The 22,307-nt window shown below is 41.2% G+C and overlaps 1 protein-coding gene across 2 annotated transcripts in view; it reads left to right on the top strand.

The window, feature by feature from the left end:
• The window catches only part of DNAJC13 (DnaJ heat shock protein family (Hsp40) member C13), a 91,247-nt gene that overhangs the window by 67,729 nt on the left and 1,211 nt on the right, over nucleotides 1–22,307 (top strand). For both annotated transcript variants that reach the window (XM_061587930.1, XM_061587929.1), the window contains 16 exons: nucleotides 62–241; nucleotides 6,226–6,393; nucleotides 10,237–10,350; nucleotides 11,604–11,720; nucleotides 12,273–12,450; nucleotides 12,674–12,765; nucleotides 13,624–13,723; nucleotides 14,637–14,711; nucleotides 14,889–15,001; nucleotides 15,888–16,057; nucleotides 16,367–16,409; nucleotides 16,820–16,993; nucleotides 17,760–17,939; nucleotides 18,853–18,993; nucleotides 20,118–20,261; nucleotides 21,100–21,199. In XM_061587930.1, coding sequence (XP_061443914.1) covers nucleotides 62–241; nucleotides 6,226–6,393; nucleotides 10,237–10,350; nucleotides 11,604–11,720; nucleotides 12,273–12,450; nucleotides 12,674–12,765; nucleotides 13,624–13,723; nucleotides 14,637–14,711; nucleotides 14,889–15,001; nucleotides 15,888–16,057; nucleotides 16,367–16,409; nucleotides 16,820–16,993; nucleotides 17,760–17,939; nucleotides 18,853–18,993; nucleotides 20,118–20,261; nucleotides 21,100–21,199 — 2,089 coding nt within the window. The remainder of the gene's footprint in view (nucleotides 1–61; nucleotides 242–6,225; nucleotides 6,394–10,236; nucleotides 10,351–11,603; nucleotides 11,721–12,272; nucleotides 12,451–12,673; nucleotides 12,766–13,623; nucleotides 13,724–14,636; nucleotides 14,712–14,888; nucleotides 15,002–15,887; nucleotides 16,058–16,366; nucleotides 16,410–16,819; nucleotides 16,994–17,759; nucleotides 17,940–18,852; nucleotides 18,994–20,117; nucleotides 20,262–21,099; nucleotides 21,200–22,307) is intronic.

Below are 22,307 nucleotides of genomic sequence, written 5' to 3'. Positions count from 1 at the left end.
TCAGTCCCTCTAGTGGGGTTCAGCATTTCTCATCCAAAACAAATGTTTTGTTCCTACTTAGAGCATTCCCCGTGTGGCTTCTGTGGGAGTAGAATGTGTCAGCTCATTTGCTGTGGACTACTGGCTGCAGACCCATCTGTTTCAAGCTGGAGTTCTGTGGTATCTGCTAAGCTATCTCTTCAATTATGATTATACACTGGAAGAGAGTGGTATTCAGAAGAGTGAAGATTCCAATCAGCAGGTAATCATTAGGAACTGTTAATAAACTATAATTTTAAAATATTTACTAATTGGCAAAGAACCTTGTGGTTTAAGAACGTACCTATAGCCCACAGATATTTCTATCAAACTTTAAAAAGCAGGGAAATTGGGCAGCTATAGTGAATGCACCAGGGGAGCAGGAGACCTGACCTCCTCTCTGAGATATTGTACTGCCCTACACGTTTGTCAAAATGCAAACCCAATTTGGGTTGGTCTTTCACAGTCCAGTCCACTTCCTGCACCTTGGAGGAATTTGGTAACATGTGCCTCTGAGCCAGAGCTTGGAAAAGTTACTTTTTTGAACTACAACTCCCATCAGCCCAATCCAGTGGCCATGCTGGCTGGGGCTGATGGGAGCTGTAGTTCAAAAAAGTAATGTTTCCAAGCTCTGCTCTGAGTTGTGACAACACCTGCCATTTCCAGAGATGGAAAATTACATTTCTGTATGCTTGTTGATGTTGTTCTTACTTTAATTCTTTTCTATGTTACTATTGCTTCTACAGAGAATCTAACCTAGAAAATTATATTTCTCTCATTATTCATTCTGGAAATCTGTGTTAAATTTATTTTTATTAATTTCAAAGCCTTGTTATTGGTCAATTTCATATGATGGTGAAGATAGCTTTTTGTGTTTCAAACTGGAGGTTATGTTCTATTTCTATTTTGGGTGCATTAACAGTTGAATCTGAAACTGCAGTTAGATGTAAAATCAGACTGATTACAATATGTTGCTACTTAAGCAATGACTCTAGCTGTTGGAAAAAACAAACTTGGTCTGCCCAAGATGCATGTGTTCAGGCTGCTACGCTTAAACTACTCCACTTAAGGAAAGGTGGGCATGGTCAATTAAAAACATAGAGCACACCTCAAATTTTTCTAGAATATATTTCACCTCCCACTGTTTTATCTTGTGTAAACTGAGACACTCCTCATGTCCATTGGAAACTATTCTGCAGAATAGTTAGTGCCATTATTCCACAATTGTTTTTGGAGCTTTTTTTAGTGTTGCAAAGTGTTGCTGTACTTCACATATTCACAGAAACAGAAGTAAAGGAGAATGATTTACTATAGGAAACTTCACTAAAATTGCAAAGTAAATCAAACATATTTAAAGTGACTATCTGAACTGTATCAATTGTTTTTCATTTTGTTGCTTCCTCCCTGCTAAAACAAGATCAGCACAGCACATGTTTATGTTCTTTGGGCTGATTGCAGGTGTTGCCACCACTCACCATATACTCAGAGGCACATGTTACTGCCCAGTTTCCCTGCTTTTTAAAGTTTGATAGAAATATCTGTTGGCTGTAGGTATGTTCTTAAACTGCAAGGTTTTTTGCCTATTGTTGAATTTCTCTGCTTTTTAATCCGGGAGGTAAGAAATGGGATCCTGTCCAAGTTTGCTGAAAATGGATTGATTATTTGCATGCTTATTGAGTTCAATGGGATTTACTCCCCTTCAAACATGCTTAGGATAGGTGAAAGTTACCATAGGTGATGGGGAGGGGAGCTGGAGGAGGGGAGCAGGCAGGAGGGGAAGGAGGGCAGGTTTGATCATTTGCATGTTTATTGAGTTCAGTGGGATTTACTCCCGTGCAATCATGATTAGGATAGGTAAAACTGACCATGGGGAGGGAAGCATGGAGTGGGCAGGAGAGGAGAGGAGATCTCAGGTAAGGAGGGGAAAGGCAAGTCTGATCATTTGCATGCTTATTTTCAGTGGGATTTACTCCCATGTAATCATGCTTGAAAATGAAATGAACTGTCTCGACCGTATGGATAGGGTTTTCATGGTAAGCAGTATTGAGAGGTGATTTACCATTGCCTTCCTCTGAGGCTGAGAGGCAGTGTCAGGCCCAAGGTCACCCAGTGAGCTTCATGGCTATGTGGGGATTTGAATCCTGGTCTCCCAGGTCGTAGTCCTAGGATAGGTGAAACTGACCATGCGGGGGAGGGGAGGAGGGGGAGGGCAGAAGGGAGGGGAAAGGAGGGATGAAGGAAGGAGGAGGGAAGAGAGAGGAGGGGGAAAGGCAGGTTCGATCATCTGCATGCTTTTTGAATTCACTGGGATTTACTCCTGTGCAATCATGCTTAGGATAGGTGAAACTGACCTGGGGAAGGGGCAGGGGGGAGGAGGGCAGAAAGGGGACCGGGAGGGGAGGAGATTGGATGGGTGGGCACTGGGCAGAGGGGAAGCCCCTTTCCTTTCCAAAAGGAAAACATTGTGAACACTATCATTCTTTTTCAGGGTTTCCCCTACCTTTTTATTCTACAGCAGGCACATGTAGCCTCCCACCCAAATTTAAACCAAAGCTGTCCCTGGCCACATCCACACCAGGCTTTTATTTCACTTAAGATAGTAATGGCTTCTCCCACAGAATCCTGGGAAGTGTAGTTAGTGAAGGGTGCTGAGACTTGTTAGGAGATGCCCTGTTCCACTCACAGAGCTTTAATCAGAACAGCTGACTGTTAAACCACTCTGGCCACTGGAGCTCTGTCGGGAATAGGAGTCTCCTGTCAGCATCCTTCACAAACTACATTTCCCAGGATTCTTTGAGGGAAGCCATGACTGTCTCAAGTGAAATCAAAGTCAGGTGTGGGTGTGGCCCCCTGATTAGGCAAGCGCATCAGCTGTGAGTCTGGCTTTTAGAACACACAGTTGGTTCTTACTGAGCATGCCTGACATTTTCATTGAGTTCAATGCAAAATTTCTTAAATTAATTAAAAGCCAGACATGCATTTTTTAACTTTTAAACTGCATCAGGTACTGGAATGCAAAAGTAGGGAAAAGAGAAGAACTAGGAATTGTGGGGAAATGGGGCTTAGGAGACAGAAATGAAGCAGGAGAAAGACTTAATGAATTCTGTAAAGCCAATTATTTGTTTCTTGCAAACACATTTTTTGAGCAACCGAAAAGATGACTGTACACGTGAACTTCACCAAATGGTCAATATAGGAATCAAATTGATTATATAATTGGTAGCAGAAGATGAAGTTCCATATTTTCTGCAAAAACAAGACCAGGAGCAGACTGTGGTACAGATCATGAACTGGTCGTATCAAAAATCAGAGTAAAGCTAAAGAAGAGCAAAACAATCATAATGCCAAAACACAATTTAAATAACATCCCAGAAGAATATAAAGATCAAATAAGGAACAGGTTTGAGGCTTTCAGCTAGAAGAACTATGGAGTGAAGTCAGAGACATGATCAGGGAAGAATGCAAAAAGTCAATACCTCTAGTTAAAAAGAAAGACCTCAATGGATGACTGAAGAAACTCTTAAAATGGTTAAGGAGAGAAGGAAAGCAAAACCAAGAGGAGATAGAAACACGGTCAGAACCCTAAATGCAACAATACAGCGACTAGTACATAGGGACAAAGAGAACTATTACAATAGTTATTGTATAGAAATAGAAGAGGACAACAAAAAGGGAAGAACGAGAGCCCTATTCCAAAAGATTAGAGAAATGAAAGACAAATTTAAATCAGGAGTAGGGATGTTGAATAATCAACAAGGGAACATACTGACTGACCGACATGAAATAAAAGGAAGATGGAAGCAGTACACTGAAGAACTCTATAAAAGAGATGCAAGGATGACAGATTCATTCATGGAGGAACCGTACGATGAAGAACCAGAAGTTTTAGAATGTGAGGTGAAAGCTGCTCTTGAAATACTTGGAAGAAACAAATCACCAGGAACAGGTGGCATACCAATAGAGCTGCTACAAGCTACTGAGACTGAATCTGTCCAAATTTTGACAAAAATCTGTCAAGAAATATGGAGAACTAAACAATGGCCCACAGACTGGAAGCGTTCAATATATATCCCAATTCCAAAGAAAGGGGATCCCAGGGAATGCAGTAATTATCGAACTATTGCCTTAATATCCCATGCAAGTAAAGTAATGCTCAAGATTCTACAACAAAGGCTCTTGCCATATATGGAGCGAGAAATGCCAGACGTCCAAGCTGGATTTAGAAAGGGAAAAGGCACCAGAGATCATCTCGCAAACATACATTGGATAATGGAACGGAGCAAGGAATTTCAGAAGAAAATTATCCTGTGCTTTATAGACTACAGCAAAGCCTTTGACTGTGTAGATCATGAAAAACTATGGAATGCTTTAAAAGAAATGGGGGTGCCACAGCATCTGATTGTCCTGATGCACAATCTATACTCTGGACAAGAGGCTACTGTAAGGACAGAATATGCAGAAACCGATTGGTTCCCCATCGGAAAGGGTGTGAGACGGGTGTATTTTATCACCCTATTTATTTAATCTATACGCAGAACATATCATACAGAAAGCAGGATTGGACCAAGAAGAAGGAGGTGTGAAAATTGGAGGGAGAAATATCAATCATTTAAGATATGCAGACGATACCATACTACTAGCAGAAACCAGTAATGATGTGAAACGAATGCTGATGAAAGTTAAAGAGGAAAGCACAAAAGCTGAATGTCAAAAAGACTAAAGTAATGACAACAGAAGATTTATGTAACTTTAAAGTTGACAACGAGGACGTTAAACTTGTCAAGGATTATCAATACCTCAGCACAGTCATGAACCAACATACCATAGTCAGAAGAAGGCTAGGACTTGGGGAGGGCAGCTATGAGAGAACTAGAAAAGGTCCTCAAATGCAAAGATGTATTACTGAACACTAAAGTCAGGATCATTCAGACCATGGTATTCCCGATCTCTATGTATGGATGTGAAAGTTGGACAGTGAAAAAAGTGGATAAGAGAAAAATCAACTCATTTGAAATGTGGTGTTGGAGGAGAGCTTTGCGGATACCATGGACTGCGAAAAAGACAAATAATTGGGTGTTAGAACAAATTAAACCAGAACTGTCCCTAGAAGCTAAAATGATGAAACTGAGGTTATCACACTTTGGACACATAATGAGAAGACATGATTTACTAGAAAAGACAATAATTCTGGGAAAAACAGAAAGGAGCAGAAAAAAGGAAGGCCAAACAAGAGATGGATTGATTCCCTAAAGGAAGCCACAGACCTGAACTTACAAGATCTGAGCAGGGTGGTTCATGACAGATGCTCTTGGAGGTCGCTGATTCATAAGGTCACCATAAGTCGTAATCGACTTGAAGGCACATAACAACAACAAACTGCAGAAGATGAAGGTCAGAGTATGGGGGAAGGTCAGTAATAGGATTACAGGTACTCTGTGAACATGGCTGATTTTTAATTAATTTCAACAGATTGTGAGAACTCTTGACAGAAAAAAGTCAAGAAGGAGTGTGGTTTTTCTCTTTCTCTTTTTACATTTTGAACTCTCGATTCTGACTGTTCTGTGTGTTGCCATGAAAAAGGGTTGTTAAGCAAGTGTTTCTGAGTTCAGGACTCTTAAGTTTAGTAAGGTTTTGTTTTGAAATGAGCGTATGGGAAGCATCAGAATGGCATGGGAGCTATTTTCAATGTAACATTACAGAATGCGAAAAATCCATGCTGACTATAGTATACTGCCGCTCTCATGGCTGTATAATATCCTGAACAGAATTTCTAAGATGGTTGTAGGTACTTACAGTAATTTTCTTAAAAATCAAACACATTGTTTAATATACCATACTTCTTGATAAAATTATGTCTGTATTGCAGCCTTTTTCTTGCATAGTTCAAGGAGCATTCTGAAGATGAGTCATGCTTGCTTATGCCAAGCTTGGAAGGAAGTTCACAGAAGGAGACTTCCTATTTTAGACATACACGCATATCTACGTGCCACCTGCAAATTCTCTCCAGAGAGTTGGGGTACCCTCTTGAATGGTGTGGGATGAGGCGCAAGAGGTGCAACAGGAAGTGGCAGTTGTCCCAAGTTGGGCAATGGCACCTTTTGCAAGTCATGCCCATTTTGTCTGCAGGACTCCTTGTAAATGAGGGGGCATCTGGTTTCTTGGTCTACTCAAATAACATAAGCATAATTGCCTGTTTTCTGTTAACAGGAAGTAGCCAATACCCTTGCCAAGCTTGGCCTCCTTGCGTTGAGCCGTCTTGGTGGATATCTTCCTGGAGAACAAGCTACACCTGAAAACCCAACAATCAGAAAAAGTCTGGCAGGCATGCTGACCCCTTATATCGCAAGAAAACTTGCTGTGGTTAATCCTACTGAGGTACAAGAATATTCTAGCAGTCATTAATGCTTTTATTTTATTAATGATGATACTTTAATAGATTACTAAGGAGCATGTAAGTTCAGTATACAAATGTAATAGTGGCAAGGAAAATTTTCTTTCTTTTTTTAGTGTATTGGAATATAACTCTTGACCAAGGCACTTACAAGCACCTTCAGTTCTCAGTATTGCAACTGGTGGATTTTTGTTTTAAGATATTGGAATTTTGAGGTGTGTGGATTTTTTATTTATTTTATTTTATTTTATTTTATTTGTTTCATTTATAGACCACCCATAGCGAGTGGCTCTCTGGGCGGTGTACAAAAAGGTTAAAATACAAAATATCAACAATAAAATCAGACAACAAACAATAAACACAAGCAGCAACTAAAGAAAAAAATAAAAAATAAAAAAATTAAATTATAACATAAACGCTTAAAATGCCTGGGAGCATAGCCAGGTCTTAACCTGGCGCCGAAAAGATAGACGCGTAGGCGCCAGGCGTACTTCTTCGGGGAGGCTGTTCCACAGTTCGGGGGCCACTACAGAAAAGGCCCTAGATCGAGTAACTGTCCTCCGGGCTTCTCGATGGGTTGGTACCCGGAGGAGGGCCTTAGATGCTGAGCGAAGTGACCGGGTAGGTTCATAGCGGGAGAGGCGTTCCACAAGATATTGCGGTCCCACGCCGTGTAAGGCTTTATAGGTCAAAACCAGCACCTTGAATCTGGCTCGGAAACAAATAGGTAGCCAGTGCAAACGGGCCAGAACAGGTGTTATATGTGCTGACCGGCTGGTCCTCATCAGCAGTCTGGCTGCTGCGTTTTGCACTAGCTGAAGCTTCCGAACTGTCTTCAAGGGCAGCCCTACGTAGAGCGCATTACAGTAATCCAGCCTAGAAGTTACCAGAGCATGAACAACTGAGGCGAGGTCATCCCTGTTCAGATAGGGGCGTAGCTGGGCTACCAACCGAAGGTGGTAGAATGCATTCCTTGCCACCGAGGCCACTTGCGCCTCAAGAGACAAGGAAGGATCGAAAAGAACTCCCAGACTACGAACCTGTTCCTTCAAGGGGAGTGTGACCCCATCTAGAACAGGGTGAACATCCACCATCTGGGCAGGGGAGGCACTCACCAACAGTGTCTCAGTCTTGTCTGGATTGAGTCTCAGTTTATTAGCTCTCATCCAGTCCATTATCGCGGTCAGGCAATGATTCAGCACATCCACAGACTCACCTGTAGAAGATGAAAAGGAGAAATAGAGCCGCGTGTCATCAGCGTACTGGTGGCAACGCACTCCAAAACTCCTGATGACGGCACCCAGAGGCTGCATGTAGATGTTAAAAAGCATGGGGGGCAAAATCGACCCCTGAGGGACTCCACAATGGAGAGTCCAAGGTGTCGAGCAATGTTCCCCAAGTACTACCTTCTGGCGACGATCTGCCAAGTAGGAGCGGAACCACTGCCAAGCAGTGCCTCCAACTCCCAACTCCGCGAGTCTCCCCAGAAGGATACCATGGTCGATGGTATCAAACGCCGCTGAGAGATCAAGGAGAATCAACAGAGTCACACTCCCTCTGTCCCTCTCCCGACAGAGGTCATCGTACAGGGCGACCAAGGCTGTTTCAGTGCCAAAACCAGGCCTAAAACCGGATTGAAATGGATCCAGATAATCGGTCTCATCCAAGAGCACCTGGAGCTGATTGGCAACCACCCGCTCCAGAACCTTGCCCAAAAAGGGGATATTTGCCACCGGTCTATAATTGTTCAAGTTATCTGGGTCTAAGGAAGGTTTCTTCAAAAGAGGTCTCACTACTGCCTCCTTGAGGCTACTAGGGACTACTCCCTCACTCAAGGAGGCATTTATCACTTCCTTGGCCCAGCCGGTGGTACCAGTCCTGCTAGCCTTGACCAGCCAAGATGGACAAGGATCTAGAGCAGACGTGGTCGCCCGCACCATTCCAAGCACCTTGTCCACTTCCTCAAGCTGCACCAACTGAAACTCATCCAATAATGAAAGACAAGACCGTGTTCTGGACACTTCAATGGATTCATCTGTCGTAACATCAGAGTCTAGGTCCCTACGGATGCATGCAATTTTATTTTGGAAGTGCCCTGCAATGTCGTTACAGCAAGCTTCAGATGTTTCAATGGTATCTTGAGGACAAGAATGTAAGAGTCCTCGTACAACCCTAAAAAGCTCTGCTGGGCGGCAGAGAGATGTCTTGATAGAGGCAGCGAAGTAGGACTTCTTCGCCGCCCTTACCGCTTTTATGTACGACTTAGTAGAGGCACTTACCAAAGCATAATTGCATCCGTCTGGAGTTCGTCTCCATCTGCACTCCAGCCTCCTTCTCTCTTGCTTCATCACTCTCAGCTCCGGGGTATACCACGGAGCTGTATGAGCTCTGCATCGAAGAGGGCGCGCGGGAGCGATCGTGTCGATAGCCCGGGCCATCTCTGTATTCCACAGTTCGACCAAGGCCTCGACAGGAGCGCCAGTACTATCAGCTGGAAAAACTCCCAGAACCCTCTGAAAACCCATAGGATCCATAAGCCTCCGGGAGCGGACCAACTTAATAGGTCCCCCACCCTTGCAGAGGGAAAGAGTCGTTGTAAGTCTAAAACTCAGCAGGCGGTGATCTGTCCATGACAATGGAGTAGATGAAAAATACCCCACCTCCAGATCACCATCTCCATGACCAGTGGCGAAGATCAAATCAAGAGTGTGACCCGACACATGCGTTGGGCCAGTAACAAATTGAGACAGCCCCATGGTTGTCATGGAGGCCATGAAGTCCTGAGCCGCTCCAGATAAGACAGTCTCGGCATGAAGGTTGATATCCCCCAACACCACAAGTTTGGGGGACCTCAACAACACCTCCGAGACTATCTCTGTCAGCTCAGCTAGGGAAGCTGTTGGGCAGCAAGGTGGGCGGTACACCAACAAGATTCCCAGTCTGTCTCCTTGGCCCAGTACAAGGTGGAGGCCCTCTAGACCAGTCGTCATCTGGACAGGATGCCTGGTGAGAGAGAAAATACTCCTATAGACCACAGCGACCCCGCCTCCCCGGCCCTCAGATCTGCCATAGTGCTGCACCATATACCCAGGTGGGCAAAGCTTTGAGAGGGCAACTCCTCCCTGCGCACCCACCCAGGTCTCGGTTATACACGCCAGGTCGGCATCCTCATCCACAATTAAATCATGGACAAGGGAGGTTTTATTATATACCGACCTGGCATTCAAAAGCAGCACCTGGAGATCTAAGGGCTGGCTGATAGAACAACCAGCAGTTCTGTGGTCTTGAGGAGAACCAGAACAAAGCACAGACACAACTTGTCTGGGGCGAGTTCCCCTTACCTGGCATGTTCTCCTCCTAACGCCATACCTCCCATCACCCGTCATATCCATCTTGGCACATCTCTTCTTGTCAGGGGCTAACAGCTATAATCCCTAGTACTAAGGGCTACTTCACATATGACTGCCATCTGAAAACTGCTTAAAATATTTTTGAGTGCTGACCACTACATGCAGTGAACTAGGAGTGTACGTGTCACTGATTAACTCTTACCATCTCAAATAACAACTAGGAAGTTGGTTTATGTGGCAAGACTGTGTGCGTATGTTTATGTATATAAAGGTTGTGTCTAACCAAAGCTGGAGTTTTTAAGGACGGGCTCCAAATAGGCTTGATTAAAGAAGAGGAAGTAGCTTGTAGAGTAAGAGAACTACAAGGGCAGCAGTGGCCCTGTAGTGATGTTCAGCTGATCAGATGTAGCTGCTATAGGAATAAGAAAATACTAGTGTATTGTTAAATCTGTTTGCCTTAACTGTTTCTTACCCTAGATTCTGAAAATGCTCAACAGCAACACAGAGAGTCCTTACCTGATTTGGAACAATCGGACAAGAGCTGAACTCCTTGAGTTCCTGGAATCTCAGCAGGAAAGCATGACTAAAAGAGTGAGGCACTTTTTCAAATTGTCAGGCTGGCTAGTTCGGAGTTTCTGAGGCAGGGAACTGAAAGTAGCAGCAATTGATTGCTGCATTTCTTCAGAATCGTTAAGCAAAGGCATATGACTAATTTCTTTCCGTGTACTGCCTCCCCAAAGGTATGGTGTCCTTTTGCAGGATTTAGAGATTTCTTTTCATTTGAAAAATATCCTCTCATTTCTCTATTTAGGGACCTGCCACTGTTGCCATGTAGCAGCATATTACAAATTTAAGTTCATCAAAGGGGCTGATTGACTCATATTCCTTTTATTATAAAGTACACCCATAACAGCACATCTAAATGGCTTGGCTCCAGTGAATGGAAAGGCTCCTTCTGTTCAGACATGACTAGGTCCAGCAGAGGATCTTGCTGGCAGAAGTGGAGGGGGCAATTTTTCCTGATTCCCCTTTTCACCTTGTGTTGCCCCTCGTGCTGTTGTGGATGGTCTCCAAAGCAAGGCAGTGCATGGAGAAGAGGGAATTGGTGAAAGTTGGTGTCCCCCCCCCCCCACACACACACTGACAAAAGAGTGCTCTGGGCGGAACTCTACTCGGGATGCTCCTGCCAGCAGAAGACTAGGTAGGATCCAAGCCATTGTAAGTGTTACTTACCAGATTAGTTCTTATTACAAAATCCTTTGAAGTTGGAAGTTTTGTTTTCCTTCAAATACTGCCCTCGAGTTACTGATAGTAATCTCTGTCTTTGTTAGTGGCATTGCTCTGATGAAGTTTTACAGACCCTTTGTGCTCTCTTCCCCACTTCACCCTGTTCCCAGTCCTGCCATATCGTATAATACAAATACAAATTCTGCAGTTGGATGTAAAAAAAAAATCAAATTGACCTGCTTTTAGCTGCAGGATTCCTGTTGCAGTTCTATGTGTGCTACAAGATCATTGAGAGTAGAGGTATGGCTTGTGCAGGCAATGGATACAGCCATAGAAAAGGACAGAAGTAATATCATCTAACTACTAGCCAACTCTCTTTCTAGTTTCATCTGCCTTCACTTCTAACCTTTTCTTGCAAAGTAAATGAGAACTGAAATTCTTTAAAATAATCAAAATTCTTTCTCAACTTCATGGCTCCAAAACACAATTGTTATATATGTTAAACGCTTAAAGTAGACAATTTATATTGGGGATTGTACAGCTTTTGTGTTCATTCAGTTAATGTTTCTTACAGTAGGAAGCTGCAAATACGTTAAATTAAATTTTACTTTCTAAAGGGTGACTGTGATAAAAGCTATGGATCTGAATTCGTCTTCAGTGATCATGCAAAAGAACTTATTGTAGGAGAGATTTTTGTTAGAGTTTACAATGAAGTCCCCACATTCCAGCTAGAGGTGAGATTCTACTTTTTGCTGTTGGTAAAGACCTGTAGTTTTCAAATTGTTAGCCATTTTTTTCTGTATGCCAACATGAAATATGTTAGAGGCTGAAGATCCATTCTTTGCTTCTCTAAATCATAAATATAAGATGTATTAGTTCTAACTCGGTAAATCCTCAGCATAGCAGATAATTTCAGAAGGTCTGTATCCTTTTCCTCTGGAATTTGTTTCATGTTTGTTATGCCTCTTCCTTTGTTAAAAATTCAAAAGTTGGAAAAAATATATATTCAGAATGGAGTAACCACATACCATAGAACTTCTTGGTGGACTGCTGTTATACCAGTCTGACCCTTCCTTTGGTATATTCTGGGGGGGGGATCAGTTTAGTGAAGCTAAAACATTACTGGCAATCTATCCTGATACAGGTTTTGATTGTTTATCCATTAATTATCAATAGTTTGTCTTATACTGATAGATCACATTCAGCAGCAGCAACAACAGGATGCTTTTCAAGTTTATTTATCTTTTCAAGTTTCCTTCTTACCTAGTATACGTCTTGTTCTACAGCTGCCGAAATCATTTGCTGCAAGCCTTTTGGATTATATAGGCTCTCAAGCACAGTACCTTCATACATTAATGGCTATGACTCACACAGGGAAAGTTGAGTCGAACCAACATGGAGAGAGGCTCAGAAGGGTTGAAATGGCTTTGGAAGCTCTGAGGAATGTAATAAAGCACAACCCAGGTAAGTGAGGCATGCTGGAAATCTTAAACATTCCTACCAAAAGAGATGTAACTTTAGATTTTGGATGCATAGATAAAAGCTTAGTTGTATAGCTTATCACCAAACTGTAGCATCTATTTAAGCAAATAGGGTCTTTGAAAATGTTTTAAGATACTATTTCCTTTTCTTAAAGTAAGTACTCTATTTTAGTTTACTTCAACTATAGCTGTATTTCTCCATGTAGGTTCAGAAAGCGAATGCATAGGTCACTTTAAATTAATCTTCTCTCTACTGCGTGTCCATGGAGCTGGTCAAGTGCAACAGCTGGCTCTGGAGGTAACAGAAAAAATCTGTTAAACATTTCTTATCATTGCAAAAAGCTCTTGACTTTGGAATATATTGTGTAGGTTAATCAAAGTGATGTTCATCTTTATGACAGATGTAAATACATTATTTTCACTCAGCCAGTAATGATTCTGGTTTTTGGTTTTATAAATAGAAGATGGATTGCTAGACATCAAATAATGATTGTATATAATTTTAATCTTCAGTTGTTGGTTCTTAGGCTGTGCTAATATGGGTAGCCAGGAATGCAATTATAGAAGGCAGTCGAAGAAAATGTCTCTTGAAATATTTAACCAAGTGTTCTATTCCAAAGACAGCACAGACAGTTTCATTTCTCAGCAGAAGGAGTTCAGTCAGGCAGAAGCAGTGACCTGGTTTTCTTAGCAATATTAAATGCTGTCTATTTCCACCCCACTGTCACCACCCCTACATCCATTCAGAATGAGGTGAATGCAAAGGTGTCATTTGCCCTTGGTGATGTAGCTAAATCTGATTGGGCTGTGTGACAACACCTTTGGATATATGATCTGTGATTGTCTGGGATCATGTTGGCTGAAGGAACACTTTTTCCCCCAGACTGCCACTTAATCACCTTCTGAAAACAGGCAAAATAGATTGCTGCTTGGATATTAGTTACATTGGGGGTGAGGAAATTACCCTTTTTTCTTGCTTTATATATTACCATAAAAATTGCCACAAAATTCAGATTAGCCTTTCTGGAAGCTCAGATTCAGGTATCCTAGTCCAATACATAGTCCAACAAAGAATCCTGTCTTGAAGAAGTTTAATTGACAACTGGTTGCTTTTGTACTAATACAGTAATTTTTATTATTATTTGTTCTTCAACAGGTGGTGAACATAGTGACTAGTAACCAAGAATGTGTAAATAATATTGCAGAGGCAATGGTTCTTTCCAACTTATTAGCCCTCCTGCATTCACTACCTTCAAGTACGTATAGCATATGAGTACTTATTAAGTATTGAAAATATACAGTTAAAAAGACCCTTTAAATACCAGAGACTTATTCCCATGTAAGCATTCATAGAATTGTGGCTCCAATTTGGGAAGGGTGTTTAGGTTTCAAGACTACTACTATTCTGTAACCCAGGAGCCTTGTCCTCTTAACTTCAGTTCTGTGGGGCAATTTATAGTAACTCACTAATGAAGTAAAACCACTCTGCAGATGATCAGAAGAACCTGGTTGTGGTGGGGCTTTGTCTCAGCATTCAGAATAGATCTAGAGAAAAAGCCCAAGTGAACATTAAGTCATGCCATGTTCGGCTCAGCCTTTACTTGGGGGTGAAGTGAGAGAGAAGTTGTCCCCTAAACTCTTCACTAACTGAACATCACAAATAATTAAAATTGCAATTTAAAAGGTTGTCATTTATTAATATCCATCTCCCATATTAACTGAGAAGTTTTTCACTGAATTAGATATGAAATTGTGGTTAGGTACGTATTACCATGTGCCCTTGACAGAGAAGGTGCTGAGTCATGAATAATCAAGAAGGCCAGTAATTTAGTTTCCTGCATTACCTTTATTTAGCTAAACAATACATCCGGATAGAGAAGACACCAGACTGTATCCTTATTACATTCCATATCAGACCTATGGTGATAATTTGGTTTAAAAACCACAAAAGATCAGTTCAAGTACAATTTCTGGCTAGAAATATATATCCTTGGCATTAAAACCATGGAAGATTTTTGTTCCATCTCATAAATTGATCCTTTTAAACTAGCCACTCCTACAAGCCTTGTTATCCAGGACTCTAAACAAGCCCTGTTTTATTTTTACTTGGTTTCTGCTAAATAGCTAGATATAGAAGATCAGTTTCACTAACAATTTTTCATTTGGCAGGCCGGCAGCTTGTTCTTGAAACTCTGTATGCGTTGACATCCAGTACCAAAATAGTTAAGGAGGCTATGGCAAAAGGTACAGTGATGTGCATTGCTTGTTGTTGTCTTTATATTACAAAATTCTTGTAGAATCCAAAATTAGTGGTTTCAAACTTGCCATAATTGTAAGAGCCAACGGTTTGTTCATTTGTTTTTATTTATTAAAATATTTATAGGCTGCTATAAGGCCCTCAGTTGTTCTGTCCTTTCCTAGGTGCTTTAATCTACTTACTTGATATGTTCTGCAACTCAACACATCCACAAGTTCGATGTCAGACTGCAGAGCTTTTTGCTAAAATGACAGCAGACAAGCTAGTTGGTCCAAAGGTAAGCAAATGTAGTTTTATATTTGGGCATTTAACAGACACTTTTAAAAGTGCGCTGAGGCAAAGGGAGTTGCATAGATCCTATAGTGTGTATCTAATAATGTCCCACCTCGTGGAAAATCCCGGAGTTACCATACAAATCTCAGAATGAATTAAACTACAGCTGAACAGTTGTATATTTCACCAAGTAGCAGGTTGCCCCAGAAGAATGGGAGCTTCCACACAATGACATTTAATGCTTACGCAATGTGAGGGCTGTTTATTTAAGGCTACAAACATTGGCCATATCTTGGTATATTAAGCCAAGATATGAACAATCATGCCGCCACTGTGCTCCTCCCTTCATGCGGGTGGGGATGTGAGATGGGAAGTTGCTGTTATAGCTTCACATTTTGTTCTAGCCAAAAATATGATTAATAGATTCCAATCAAGCAATAATAGTAAGACATGGTTTAGAGTTGGCTAAAATATCCTAGTTTGTTTGGAAGCCATCAGTCATAGTTTCCCAGGTTAGGTGTAATGGGAAGCAATGTTAACAGTGGCTTCCTGTTCTGTTTCCCTGTTCATATGAAGGGAGGAGTAGAGCAGCAATATGTGGGTGCACAAAACGCGTATACCTCTGTTTATTACAACAAGATATGGTCATCTAAACATGGCCAGTGTCATACAAGCACAGGGAGTGAAGAGCATGTTGCAAGTTAACTTGTTTTACAAAAATTAGGCATGTGAAGGTGGTCTCCGCAGAGGCTTAAATAGCACTTTCTATGGAGAAATCTTTCAAAAGTTTTTCCCCTGTGCTTTACTTGACTGGGATGTTACAAGCTGTTCATTTAATTTACTGGAAATCTTTCTGTTAGCTGTGACAAAATCTGTATGATATTTTCTAGGTTAGAATTATCCTAATGAAGTTCCTACCAGGTGTCTTTATGGATGCGATGAGAGATAATCCTGAAGCTGCTGTTCATATTTTTGAAGGAACGCATGAAAATCCAGAGTTAATATGGAATGACAACTCCAGAGAGAAAGTGTCTACAACTGTTCGTGAAATGATGCTAGAGTATGTCATAGTAATAGTAAATCATTGTTGTATAGCCAGTTTAATGGTAAAAACAGAATATAAAGCCAGCATTATATTCCGTTTTGAACTGTCTGGGACTGTAGTATAGAGTCTGTTCCAGGTGACATAATGCAAAGATGTAACCAAATATGTTATATTACTCACAATTGCTAAGGACAACTAGAAGACCATGAATCAGAAGCCAGTTTGATTTTAATCTCAGCTGAGGAAGGAGTTTAGAGTTTATTGACAAATTCCTCTACAAATAGGAGGTAAAAATGAAAAGATTTTCTTTCATTTTATTTAAAGGCACTTTAAACTACAGAGGGACAACCCTGACATTAACTGGAAGGTAAGCAAAATTTAAATGTATGTTAGGGGAAAAGTTAAGGCAAGATGTGAACATGATTTTTTCCTTTGTCTGTGTGCCCTTATACATTTTCTCTGTTGCAGGTATTTCCTACGCTAATGCAGTCTTCGAACAGAGGTGGGGAACCTGTGGACCTCCAAGTGTTGCTGGAATAAAATCCCCAATTCATGGCCTGGTAGCCAGGGCTGATGGGAGTTGCAGTCCAACAATATCTGAACGACCGCAGGTTCCCCATCCCGGCTGTAGAATATTGTAAATTGATACAGACTGTTTTAATACTAGTTGGGCTCACACGTTGCAGTAGCTCATCCCTCCTCCCTTTTAATGAACAAAATAGATCTTTTCTAATGGATGGACTGAAAAAGCATTTTTTCCCTTTCTAATTGATCCAGTTGCCTGAGGACTTTGCTGTGGTGTACGGTGAAGCAGAGGGTGAACTTTCTGTAGGAGGGGTCTTCTTAAGAATCTTTATTGCCCAGCCGGCCTGGGTTTTACGTAAACCTCGAGAATTTCTCATTGCACTGTTAGAAAAATTCACTGAACTCCTGGAGAAGAACAACCCCCATGTAAGTGCAGCTCGGACGTTTTACATTGGTTTTGTGTAACTGGATTTGTGAAAATGAGCTCAGGGTTGTTGAAAGCTGTACAAAATATTATTATTTCATTTATGAATCGCTTCATATTGGTTGTCCCAAAGTAATTTACAATAAAGACCTTTGAGGATGTGGCTAGTTATGATTCTTTCTCAGTACCTATTTGCTGAAGTAAAGATGAATATTGCCTACTTATTAGCAACATTCACCAAGGCTGCAATCTGATGCAGTCTTACGTGGGTGTAAGTCTCATTGATATCACTGTAACGTATTTCTGAGTAAACTTGCACGTGAAACGTTTGGCATATCATAGCAGTGAGTCCATGCCGGTTAGAGGCAGTATTGATTTAGTCTGAAGAATGAAGGCCATCAAATGATTCTATCCTAGTACAAGCAATTGTGCAACATGTTGTGCTTATGTGATCAAGCAGCTATACAAAACAGCTTATACATACACAGCAGATTCTGTGGATGCAGTTTGGATGTTCCCTATAAAGGGTTCTTGCCCAAGAAACCATAACTGCTGAGTGTGTTAAAGAGGTGGTTATTCAGATTGTAACCCTTATTTTTGCTTATTAACAGGATAAGCCTATGTTGTCTCCAGTTAAGTAAGATGTTCATACATGGGACTCGTGAATATTATTAAGCTGTCTATTGTAGACTGCTAACTCATGGACTGGCATTAGTAGCAGATCTGGAAGTTTCATTGGCTTGTTCTGTGTTTTGTATTTTGCAACAGGGGGAAACATTAGAAACTGTAACTACAGCAACTGTGTGCCTGTTTAGCGCTCAGCCTCAGCTGGCAGACCAAGTCCCTCCACTTGGTCATCTTCCTAAGGTTCTTCAGGCCATGAATCACAAGAACAATGCAATTCCTAAAAGTGCTATGCGTGTCATACACATGCTGTCTGACAATGAGGTATGAAGATACTGATGTGGTCCAAGGGGCTGACTTAGGTCAAACTAAATAAATCTACCTTTGCAAAGATGGGGGTCTTTCAGGATACTTATTCTTTGCTAGCAGAACTTTCATCTTGGGTGCTTGTTGTGTGTCTCTGATTTGTATAGACTGGATAGTCAGTGACAGGATTTAAAATATTTGTACTGAAACTATTGCCAGGGATGGTGAGCCTGGCTGGATGCAATATAAAACAGGGTTCAGTTAAAACACATTATGTTCCAGATTATTTTGCCTCTGGCTGGAGACAGTGTATAAAACTGCCAAATTGGTCACTAAACAAGTCAGGTCCATGCATGCTTGTACCCATGCTCATTGCAGACAGTTGCTTCCAGTCATTCATTGTGAAGCGACCAAAACACTATCTCCTCTGGTTAAGGAAAGCAAATTTTCTCCATGAGCAGCCCAGCAGGGTGAAAACCAAATACCACAATTATGAAATAGTCAAGGACAGTCAAGACTATGGTCTGAAGGCACATGAGGCCAGCTCCCTGCTGAAGCTAAGCAGGGTCAGGTCTGGTCAGTGCCTGGATGGGAGACCGCCTGGGAACCATATGTAAGCCGCCTTGGGTTTCTATCATGGAAAGAAGGGCGGGGTATAAATGTAATAAATAAATAAATAAATAAAATACGGTGGCCTAAAATATGTTGCACAGCGATTGTCTAGTCAAGTCCATTTGAACTAGCTATCAACTAGTTGTTTGTGTTAGTATGGACAATGAACAGCAGTTCCTTTTAAGGAATGTTGCCTGCTGCTTCTGCAGCACAGCTCAGCATATGGATAAAGATTGTTATGCTAGATGTTTCTTGCTATCTTGTGATAGTTATGTGAATTTTCAATAGACTAAAGAAAACTGCCTTTTTTTAAATACAGCTTTGTGTTCGTTCAATGGCAGCACTGGAGACGATTGGACCCATGATGAACGGAATGAAGAAACGACCAGATACTATTGGTGTAGCCTGTGAAGCACTTAATCGAATGTTTCAAAAAGAACAAAATGATCTAGTAGTCCAAGTAAGCAAGTTTGTTTGTTTGTTAAATTGTTATCCCACCCTTCCTCCTAGAAGGAGGCCAGTTCTGTAACTTTTTATGGCATAACACTTCGCTTTACAATAATCTAGATACACATCAATATAAATTGTTATGCTTGCTTCATACTGTGGTGTATGGGGGGGGCAGGATAATAGTTTTCCCCTCTGGCAGCTTATGATTTTGTTGCTTGCAGCTAGAAGAAAAAATGATGCCCATTTTGCAGAGCTGGAGTGGAGTGTTTTTTATATTAAAATGTGTTCTTGGTCATATGTACGCACACGTGTGCATACATATCCAGCTAAAGAATATTTTCTAATAGCTTGAGCCTAGAGTCACTGCACATCACAGGGATGTTGCCATGCACAGTAATAATGGGAGAAACTGGTAAAACAACACAAATATATCCCTGAATTTCTACTAGAGTTCTGTATGCAACCATGGATGTGAAGTTCCTAACTTTTACTGTTTGGGTTACCTTACTGGCAGAGACAATACTTTTTGAAAGTTGGTTTTGTTCTTGCTAGGCTTTTTGGATAGCCAAATAGAGGTTCATGTTTGTCGTTTGAAAAAGGAATCGGGCATAGAATAAGGCATTTGTATATATCTGGAGTCCTTGCACCTTTTTGGTAATCAGGGCAAGCCTAACTCCAATAGGGGAGAATAGCTAGGGTATGCACATCCTCTGTCATGCTGTCAAAGGCCCTTGCTTAGCACTGTCACATGTTGAGTGAACCTTTGAGTCAAAGTGTTAATTGGTATATTCAGCTTACCAAGGATGAACACCCATTTGTAGTACCCATTTGTTGATTTAGAGCTAGATCTTGCCTTTACCATAATTCAGTGTGGAATTACTATTGAATATTGGGAAGGTGGTGAATTCTTCCCTTAGCATTTCTGCTGTAGTTCAAGATTGCCAATCTTAAGCAAAAGTTTCCAGGGTGAGCACCAGCTAAATGTCTGTTAACTGAAATGTTTTTATTTTAATTTTTTTTCCAGTGCTCATGCAGATGTGTGATAAATACTGGGTAAGATGTGAATGCCCACATTAGTCTTGCTTCGAAATGGTCCTGGGTTATCATTAAGTACCCTATAATCTTCCTTTGCAGGCTTTGAAAGCAGATTTGGTTCCATATCTCCTAAAACTGCTTGAAGGTATTGGCCTTGAGAATCTGGAAAGCCCTTCAGCTACAAAAGCACAGATTGTTAAAGCCTTGAAATCTATGACTCGCAGTCTACAGTATGGAGAGCAGGTAAGCATCCTGGATCCCTTTGTAAGGCATTTCAGTCCAAGGTGTCTACATTTTGTATTTTTATTTTGACAAAATACCTGTGCTTAAGAATTGTGCAATTGTAAAACCTGCTGCTAAAAAGGGGAGAGGATAGATTTTATAATCAACAGTGTCTTCTTCACAATGGAAGCTGCAGCTACTGCAAAATACGGTGGCATGACTGTTCACCGAGGCAGGGTATCGCCAACATGTCATCCTGCTGCTAAAATAATTTCACTGGCTGCCCATTAGCTTTCGGGTCAAGTTCAAGGTTCTAGTTTTGGTGTACAAAGCCCTACACAGCTTAGGACCAGGATAACCCTAAATATCATCTTGCCGCTTATATACCCAGTCAATAACTGCACTCTGCAGGTGAGGGCCTCCTGCAGATATCATCAGGAGGTCCGCTCCGCACAACATTGGAAGCGGACCTTTAACGCTGTGGCATCAACACTTTGGAATTCCCTTCCCTTAAATATTAGATAGGCGCCATCTCTTACCTTTTTGGCACCTATTGAAGACGTTCCTCTTTCAACAAGCCTTTTAAGCCTTATCCCAGTCTGTGCCTGTGCTGGAATTGCTTTTTTTTTGACGTTTTTAAAGTTGTTTTTTAAAGATGTTTTTAAGATGATGTTTCAGTATGTTTTAAAGTCTTTTGTTTTGAAGATGCTTTAAAGTGCTTTAAGTGTTTTTGTTTGCCACTCTGGGCTCCTTCTGGTAGGAAGGGCAGGATATAAATTTAATAAAATAAATAAACCATATATAGATAAATAACTGCAAATAAAATGGAACAAACTCCTCCTGGGTTTTGTTTTTGCAGGTGAATGAAATTCTGTCTCATTCCTCTGTGTGGAGTGCCTTCAAAGATCAGAAACATGACTTGTTCATTTCTGAGACTCAAACAGCAGGATACCTCACGGGTCAGTAAACATCATAATTTAAGCTTTTCCTGTTATCCTTACCTTCTTTTGTGTATCATGTGGCTTGTTTATCCAGGGATAACACCTTAATTCAGTTCTACCTCTGGATTTTTAACAAAGTTGTTCATCAAAAGGTCCAATGCATTGAAAAAGAGTAAAACAGCTCCTGATATAATGGGTTTCTCTCCATTCTGTTTCACCTGAAGAAATGACCTGAAGAATTTCCTGATTGGAAACAGGAAATGAATGCCCACTTTGGCTATAGCTTTCATTTTGGATGCATCCAGGGTACATCCAGTCCCTTTAGAAATGTGAAGGGGTAAATGGTTCATTTGTCAACTACAAGCCTCCACAAGACGCTATGGAGTTGTGCTTCACTTTTGCTTCAAAGTGCTTTGCTGTCTGTTCTTCCCTTGCATCTGATTTCTTTCTCCCCCAGGTATCTCTTCTCCTTCCCTTCTATCTGGTAGCAGTCCCCTTCATCTCAGAAGTGGGCTTTAGATCTACTTTGGCAGGCAGCTTGCTAAACTTCTCTCTAGTACTCTTTATAGCAGGTAGATACCATTTTGCTCAGTGCATGTTGCATCTGCGCCGTTCCTAGAACTAAATGTTTACTAGATGCATGGTGTACAAGTTGTAGCAAACGTGGCTGTTGTAGAATGTTGGGAAATGCTGTAGTCGGCATTCTGTGGGGGGTTTTTTGTGACAGTGACATCAGGGTTCTAAATTAAAGGTGCCTGAAGGAATGTGTCAGTGGTTCTCAAACTTTTTCCTGCAGACCACCTGAAAATTTGAAGGGAGTCTCAGCAGACCATTTTTGTTCTGTAGATGAAAGAACAACTCATATTTTAATAACCATAATCTTGCCTTTCTAATGCAATGGATGGATGAACTATGAAGGAAAATAACATTTTTTGTTTCTGCAATGGCATGGTTGTCAGAACCAGTGCCATATCATGAAAACTAGAGTCCCTAAGTAAAGCTGCTCTCTCTAACTGGTAACTTTTTAGGAAAAAACTAATAGATTGGATCATCATCTTATTATGAAAATGACAAGACCCTAAGCCTGTACCTTGTTTACCTGTTTAATCATCCTGCCCTGACCAAA

The sequence above is a fragment of the Rhineura floridana genome, chromosome 10 (genome assembly GCF_030035675.1).
Source record: "Rhineura floridana isolate rRhiFlo1 chromosome 10, rRhiFlo1.hap2, whole genome shotgun sequence".
Taxonomy (NCBI): Eukaryota; Metazoa; Chordata; class Lepidosauria; order Squamata; family Rhineuridae; genus Rhineura; species Rhineura floridana.
The sequence above is the reverse complement of the archived record's forward strand: the minus strand, read 5'-3'. Positions and strand labels throughout refer to the sequence as shown.